The sequence below is a fragment of the Scomber japonicus genome, assembly GCF_027409825.1.
Source record: "Scomber japonicus isolate fScoJap1 chromosome 8 unlocalized genomic scaffold, fScoJap1.pri SUPER_8_unloc_3, whole genome shotgun sequence".
NCBI lineage: Eukaryota > Metazoa > Chordata > Actinopteri > Scombriformes > Scombridae > Scomber > Scomber japonicus.
In genome coordinates this window covers 16,235-24,210 of record NW_026518491.1, presented here as the reverse complement: position 1 = coordinate 24,210, position 7,976 = coordinate 16,235, and the positions used below count along the sequence as shown (strand labels likewise).

Here is a 7,976-nt window from a genome sequence, read left to right as displayed (position 1 = left end):
TTAGGGTTAGGAGGGAAGGAGGAAAGAAAGAGAGAAGGAGAGAAGGAAGGAAGGAAGGAAGGAGGGAGGAAAGAAAGAGAGAAGGAAGGAAGGGAGGAAAGAAGGAACAGTCAAAACGGTGCTTTCTCACAGTTTTATTTCCAAGTAAAAAATGTGCATTACATGAAATGTGACCAACTTTCCAGATAATAAAACATCACTGTACAACATTGTGTCCGCATGTTTGACACCCCTGCTGTAATGGTTTATATTTTGGCACTGAGTTTGACACTGCTCAATTTATTCTGTGTACTTTTTGTGGACGTATTACTTCTCCTGACCGGATGGACAGAAATATACTTCTCCAACCCCGGGAAGCGTTTCACCATCATCTGTCTGAAGTAGTTTTGGAACTTCTTCCCAACAAATGTATAGAAGATGGGACTGATGCAGAAGTAAATGTAGGCAAGTTTACGAGTGACTTGCTCTACATAGCCCCTCCTCTTCCTTTCCTCACAGGGCTGGTGTCCATGATCAGTCAGTAGTACAACATTGTATGGGATCCAGGAAACAAAGAATAACAGGACAATGACAAATATCAACCTGACTGTCTTGAACTTGGCGACTAATTTGGATGATATGACAGTGATAGCGATCCTAACATAGCAGTACACGATGACAATCAGAGGAAAGAGCAAGAAAAGAAAAAGCTGGATGTAAAAAGCAGAATCTCTCAGATGGATTACGGTAGCATCGTTGATTTCAGCAGGGAATTCCTGGCAGAGTGTTGCATTATCAAGTCTGTAATAAAAGCTCCTGTATAGAATCATGGATGGGATGCACGCCAGACTGCTGACCAGCCACACCACCGCACAGCTGAGTAATGCGTAGCGTTGACGCCTCATCCGTGGTGCACCCAAGGGGTAAACGATTGCAAGGTGTCGATCTAATGTCAGGAGAGCCAGGAACAGGACAGAGCTGTATAAGCCCAGGAAGTAGACACTGCCCACGATCTTGCACATAACGTTGCCAAAGATCCAGTCGGAGAGCTGGCTGTAGACTCCCAGGAACGGAAAGCTGCTCATGAAGATCAAGGAGGACATCACGAGGTTCAGCAGCAAGATGTTGGTCACGGTGGTCAGCCTCTCAAACCTGACAAACGACCATTTACATTGTGAAAGATTAAAGATTAGATTAGATTTCTTTATTTGTACCCGCAGGTAAATTTGGCTCGCAGCGAGAGACCTTCATACAAAACAATTAGGGCTGTCAGCGTTAACCGTGATTTTTTAAATTGAGATTAATCGCAGAATTTCCATAGTTAATCACGATTAATCGTGTTTTGAATTGCATGTTTAAAATCCTGTTATTTTCCATTTGAAGGCAGTTTTAAGCCCATAATGTAAAGCATTTCTTACCAGAGTGTCTTAACTGGGAATCAATCACGGCTCTGCTGCGACTCCCACACTCCAAAATGGTCCTTTGGTGGAGCTGAGGCTGGCTTGGCTGCACCTGGGTGTTTAGCGTGGAGGTGCTAACTCAAACTCCACGTACTCCGGTGGTAGTTAAACTCCGTTTGACACAGGTTGCATTTTACGTTTGACTTGTCAACTGAAGCGTCTGGAAGTGTTTTAAAGTTAAACAAGCCGTTCAAAAGTCCAGTAGCTCTCTTACTTTCCATCAGCGCGGTAGGTTTACTGCAGGAGGCCACTTCAAAGCATAGCGCTACAGCTAGAGGAGCCGTCTACGGGGGAGTAGAAGGGACAAAAAGGCTTGCAGCATTAAAATGAGATTTAAAAAAAATTAACACGTTATGGATTAAATTAATCTAATCGCGATTAACGCGTTAGCTGTAGCTTCGTTCTGTGTCAAACAGAGTTTAACTACCACCGGAGTACGTGGAGTTTGAGTTAGCACCTCCACGCTAAACACCCAGGTGCAGCCAAGCCAGCCTCAGCTCCACCAAAGGACCATTTTGGAGTGTGGGAGTCGCAGCAGAGCCGTGATTGATTCCCAGTTAAGACACTCTGGTAAGAAATGCTTTACATTATGGGCTTAAAACTGCCTTCAAATGGAAAATAACAGGATTTTAAACCTCTAAATGCTTTAAACTGCTAAACCAACAATGAGTTTCATATTCTTTCATGTCTGCTGAGTTGTGTTTGTCCACTCACCGATGGATGATGACCAGGACCAGCCCGTTGCCAACCAGACTGAAGAGAAACATCAAGTAGTAGATGAAGGAAATCTGAGCTTCCAGATTGTTTGCACCGTCACTTTTACATGGTTCTACTAGCTTCACCTTGGTTTCGTAATCAGTGTAGTTGTAATCATTTGCCATCTCCTCCTCAAATGTAAGCGGGGACATCTGTGAGAAACACAAATGTGAGTTCTTTAACCCTCCTGTTGTCCTTGAGTCAAGGAAGGAAGGGAGGGAGGAATAAGGAAGGAAGGAAGGAAAGGAGGGAGGAAGGAGGGAGGGAAGAAGGAAGGAAAGGAGGGAGGAAGGAGGGAGGGAGGAAGGAGGGAAGAGAAGGAGAGAGGAACGAAGAAAGGAGGGAGGAAGGAAGTAGAGAGGAAGGAAAGGAGGGAGGAAGAAGGAAGGAAGGAAAGGAGGGAGGGAGGAGGAAGGTAAGGAGGGAGGAAGGAGGGAAGGAAGAAGGAAGGAAAGAAAAAAGGAAAGGAGGGAAAGAAAGGAGGGAGGAAGGAAGTAGAGAGGAAGGAAGTAGAGAGGGAGGAAAGAAGGGAAGGAGAAAGGAAAGGAGGGAAGGAAAGGAGGGAGGAAGGAGGAGGAAGGTAAGGAGGGAGGGAGGAGGGAAGGAAGAAGGAAGGAAAGAAGAAAGGAAAGGAGGGAAGAAAAGGAGGGAGGAAGGAAGTAGAGAGGAAGGAAAGAAGGGAGGAAAGAAAGAGAAGTAGGGAAGGAAGGAAAGGAGGAAGGAAAGAAGGAAGGAAAGGAGAGAGGAAGGAAGGAGGTAGGAAAGAAAGAGAGAAGGAGGGAGGAAGGAAGAAGGAAAGGAGGGAGGAAGGAAGTAGAGAGGAAAGAAAGGAGGGAGGAAAGAAGGAAGGAGGGAGGGAGGGAGGAAGGAGGGAAGGAAGAAGGAAGGAAAGAAGAAAGGAAAGGAGGGAAGGAAAGCAGGGAAGGAAAGGAAGGAGGAAAGAAAGAGGAGGAGGGAAGGAAGGAAAGGAGGAAGGAAAGAAGGAAGGAAAGGAGGGAGGAAAGAAGGAGGAAGGAAGAAGGAAAGGAGGGATTATACACACAGGGAGGCAGGACACAGGTGAAACAAATAGGTAATCAACTAAGGCGGGAAAAAGAACAAAGAGGGGAAGTAGCACAGGGGAAGACTAGACTTTCAAAATAAAACAGGAAGTGTACAACACAACATAAAATACAGTCCGTATCGAAGTAACACTGTAAAACAGAGGTGTCAAACATGCGGCCCGCGGGCCAGAACCGGCCCGTCTAGGGGTGCAGTACGGCCCACTTTCCTTCCTTCTGTCCTTCCTTCCTTTTCTTCCTTCTGTCCTTTCTCTCTACCTTCCCCTTTTCCTTTCTTCGTTCGTTCCTTCCGTCCTTCCTTCCTTCTGTCCTTCCATCGGCCCTTCCTCCCTTTTTTCCTTCTGTCCTTTCTCTCTACCTTCCCCTTTTCCTTTCTTCGTTCGTTCCCTCCTTTCTTCTGTCCTTCCTTCCTTCCTTCCGTCCTTCCATCGGCCCTTCCCTTCTTCCCTTTATTCCTTCTGTCCTTCCTCTCTACCTTCCCCTTTTCCTTTCTTCGTTCGTTCCTTCCTTCCTTCCTTATTTCCTTCCATCTTTTTAATGATCCGGCCCACATAAGATTAAATTGGTCTGTATGTGGCCCTTGAATGAAAATGAGTCCTTCTTACCTTTCTCCTTTCCTTCCTTCCCTCCTTCTCTTTCTTTCCTCCTTCCTTCCCTACTTCTCTTTCTTTCCTCCCTCCTTTCCTCCCTCCTTTCCTTCCTCCCCTCCTTACCTTCCTCCTCCCTCCTTCCTTCCTCCTTCCTTCCTTCCTTCTTCCTCCCTCCCTCCCTTCCTTCCTTGACTCACGGACAACAGGAGGGTTAACTGAGAACCTCCAAGGAGCCTCAAGCCCAATTTCCACTGAGTCCGGCAGCGGCGCGTTACAGCTGCGCCGCGGTCACCGGAACTGATGGTACCACTATATCATTCCTTTCTTTCTTCCTCCCTTCCATCCTTCCTTCCTTCCTTCCTCCTTCCTTCTTTCTTCCTCCTTTCCCTCCCTCCTACCTTCCTTCGTCCGTCCTTCCTTCCTTCCTTCCATCGTTCCTTCCTTCCTCCCTTCCATCCTTCCTCCCTCCTTTCCTGCCTTCCATCCTTCCTTCCTTACTTCTTCCTCCCTTCCATCCTTCCTTCCTTCTTTCCTCCCTCCCTCCTACCTTCCTTTGTCCGTCCTTCCTCCCTTCCATCCTTCCTTCCTTCCTCCTTCCTTCTTTCTTCCTCCTTTCCCTCCCTCCTACCTTCCTTCGTCCGTCCTTCCTTCCTCCCTTCCATCGTTCCTTCCTTCCTCCCTTCCATCCTTCCTCCCTTCCATCCTTCCTCCCTCCTTTCCTCCCTCCCTCCTACCTTCCTTTGTCCGTCCTTCCTCCCTTCCATCCTTCCTTCCTTCCTCTCTTCTTTCTTTCCTTCCTTCTCCCTCCCTCCCTCCCTCCCTCCCTCCTTCCTTCTTTCCTCCCTCCTGATAGGTAACACTATAATCAATGAGAGTGTTTCCACCGGGAACGTCTCAGCAGCTATCAATCTGTAGCATTTCTATTTTTGACGGAGCCGTTTCCAACTCGCGACAAGCTCAACAGAGCAGATTGCACCAGACAGGAAGTCAGACACAGAATCAACATAATAAAACTTCCTGTCTTTCAAAATAAAACAACCCGTGCAGCCTCCCGATCGTATTTCAGCAACAAACATGAATAAAACAGACAGATAAAGACTCCATCTAGCTACATAGCTACTGACACATGACATCAGCACAAACATCTAAGACAATTACCAAATCAACCAAAATTGAGCAAGTTAACAAAATCGGGCCTTTTAGTTGTGCTGCTACTACAGTAATTACGGTAGACAAGCTACTACTGTAATTACGGTAGACTAGCTACAACAGTAATTACAGTAGACTAGCTACTACAGTAATTACGGTAGACTAGCTACTACAGTAATTACAGTAAGCTAGCTACTACAGACTAGCTACTACAGTAATTACAGTAGACTAGTTACTACAGTAATTACAGTAGACTAGCTACTACAGTAATTACGGTAGACTAGCTACTACAGTAATTACAGTAGACTAGCTACTACAGTAATTACGGTAGACTTGCTACTACAGTAATTACGGTAGACTTGTTACTACAGTAATTACGGTAGACTAGCTACTACAGTAATTACGGCAGACTTGCTACTACAGTAATTACGGTAGACTAGTTACTACAGTAATTACGGTAGACTAGCTACTACAGTAATTACAGTAAGCTAGCTACTACAGACTAGCTACTACAGTAATTACAGTGGACTAGTTACTACAGTAATTACGGTAGACTAGCTACTACAGTAATTACAGTAGACTAGCTACTATAGTAATTACGGTAGACTAGCTACTATAGTAATTACGGTAGACTAGCTACTATAGTAATTACAGTAGACTAGCTACTACAGTAATTACGGTAGACTAGCTACTACAGTAATTACGGTAGACTAAAGGCTCTCGTTCAGATTTGATTGGGCTGCCGTAATTACTGTATTAGCAGTGCAACGTCATTTTAAAAGGCAGATTTCTCTACCAGAGCTCCGCTGCTGTAACGCTCCCGGTGTGAGTCGACACCGAGCAGAGGACGGAGCTAAACCGTAGCACAGCCGTTCCGCGCCGCTGACGGACCCGGTGGAAATCCCCAGTCAGAGGTAGATGAGGATGTGACTTACCGCCTGGCCAGCAGAGAAGCTTCCTTCCTTCCTTCCTTGTCGTCTGACTCCGAGGACCAGAGAGCTGTCCGTCTCCCAGCTCCTCTCAAATCACTCTGTTATAAATCAGTCAGATAGAGGAAGGAAGTACCAGGCGGGGGGGGGGGCGGGGGGGGTTGGGTGGGGGGCTGTCGTCGTACTGTGGGACAGTTTCAGACAAATTTCAGATGAAAATCCTTATACGTGACCACATACACACACACACACACACACACACACACACACACACACACACACCACTGACCTCTGACCTCTGAGTAGCAGGAAACACGTAAGCTGTTCTCTCACAGCTGTGGAGCCAGAAATATACAGAACTCTCCTTCCTTCCTTCCATCCTTCCTTCCTTCTTCCTCCCTCCTTTCCTTCCTTCTTATCTCCTTTCCTTCCTTCTTCCCTCTGTCCTCCTTTCCTTCTTCTGCCCTTCCACCCTTCCTACTTCCTTCCTCCTTTCCATCCTCCCTCCCTCCTTCTGTCTTTCCTCCATTCCCCTTTCTTCCTTCCTTCCTTCTTCCCTCTGTCCTCCTTTCCTTCCTCCCTCCCTCCTTCTGTCTTTCCTCCATTCCCCTTTCTTCCTTCCTTCCTTTCCTCCTTTCCTTCCTCCCTCCTGTCCTTCCTTCTTCCTCCCTTCCATCCTTCCTTCTTCCCTCCATCCTTCCTTCTTCCTTCCTTCTTATCTCCTTTCCTTCCTTCTTCCTCCCTTCCTCCCTTCCCTCCTTCTGTCCCTCCTTTCTGTCTAAGTGGTGTAACCATAAAAACACTAAATCATCAATAAAACACCATATCAACTAGTTTGGCATGATCTTACATCCTTCCTTCCTTCCTCCCTTCCTTCCTACCTAACACCATATCAACTAGTTTGGCATGATCTTACATACTTCCTTCCTTCCTTCCTTCCTTCCTACCTAACACCATATCAACTAGTTTGGCATGATCTTACATCCTTCCTTCCTTCCTTCTTCCCTTCCTTCCTACCTACCACCATATCAACTAGTTTGGCATGATCTTACATCCTTCCTTCCTTCCTTCCTTCCTTCCTACCTAACACCATATCAACTAGTTTGGCATGATCTTACATACTTCCTTCCTTCCTTCCTTCCTTCCTTCCTTCCTACCTAACACCATATCAACTAGTTTGGCATGATCTTACATACTTTCTTCCTTCCTTCCTTCCTTCCTTCCTACCTAACACCATATCAACTAGTTTGGCATGATCTTACATCCTTCCTTCCTTCCTTCCTTCCTTCCTTCCTTCCTTCCTTCCTACCTAACACCATATCAACTAGTTTGGCATGATCTTACATCCTTCCTTCCTTCCTCCCTTCCTTCCTACCTAACACCATATCAACTAGTTTGGCATGATCTTACATCCTTCCTTCCTTCCTTCCTCCCTTCCTTCCTACCTAACACCATATCAACTAGTTTGGCATGATCTTACATCCTTCCTTCCTTCCTTCCTTCCTACCTAACACCATATCAACTAGTTTGGCATGATCTTACATCCTTCCTTCCTTCCTTCCTTCCTTCCTACCTAACACCATATCAACTAGTTTGGCATGATCTTACATCCTTCCTTCCTTCCTTCCTTCCTTCCTTCCTTCCTTCCTTCCTTCCACCATATCAACTAGTTTGGCATGATCTTACATCCTTCCTTCCTTCCTCCCTTCCTTCCTACCTAACACCATATCAACTAGTTTGGCATGATCTTACATCCTTCCTTCCTTCCTTCCTTCCTTCCTTCCTACCTAACACCATATCAACTAGTTTGGCATGATCTTACATCCTTCCTTCCTTCCTTCCTTCCTAACACCATATCAACTAGTTTGGCATGATCTTACATCCTTCCTTCCTTCCTTCCTTCCTAACACCATATCAACTAGTTTGGCATGATCTTACATACTTCCTTCCTTCCTCCCTTCCTTCCTACCTAACACCATATCAACTAGTTTGGCATGATCTTACATCCTTCCTTCCTTCCTTCCTTCCTTCCTTCCTACCTAACACCATATC

At 46.0% G+C, this 7,976-nt stretch overlaps 1 protein-coding gene across 1 annotated transcript; it reads right to left on the bottom strand.

The window, feature by feature from the left end:
- Positions 1-245: 245 nt before the first annotated feature.
- Positions 246-2,347, bottom strand: LOC128354677 (C-C chemokine receptor type 1-like). Its single transcript, XM_053314863.1, has 2 exons — positions 2,154-2,347; positions 246-1,131 (listed from the first exon to the last, which is right to left on the bottom strand). The coding sequence occupies exons 1-2, from the start codon at positions 2,345-2,347 to the stop codon at positions 246-248; spliced, it is 1,080 nt and encodes a 359-aa protein (XP_053170838.1).
- Positions 2,348-7,976: the final 5,629 nt, after the last annotated feature.

What these genes read in the sequence shown, in the direction of transcription:
- LOC128354677 (XM_053314863.1), bottom strand. Translation starts at nt 2,347, where the DNA reads ATGTCCCCGCTTACATTTGAGGAGGAGATGGCAAATGATTACAACTAC. An exon ending in GTCCTGGTCATCATCCATCG is followed by an intron (nt 1,132 to 2,153) that starts GTGAGTGGACAA and finishes GTCGTTTGTCAG; the next exon opens with GTTTGAGAGGCTGACCACCG.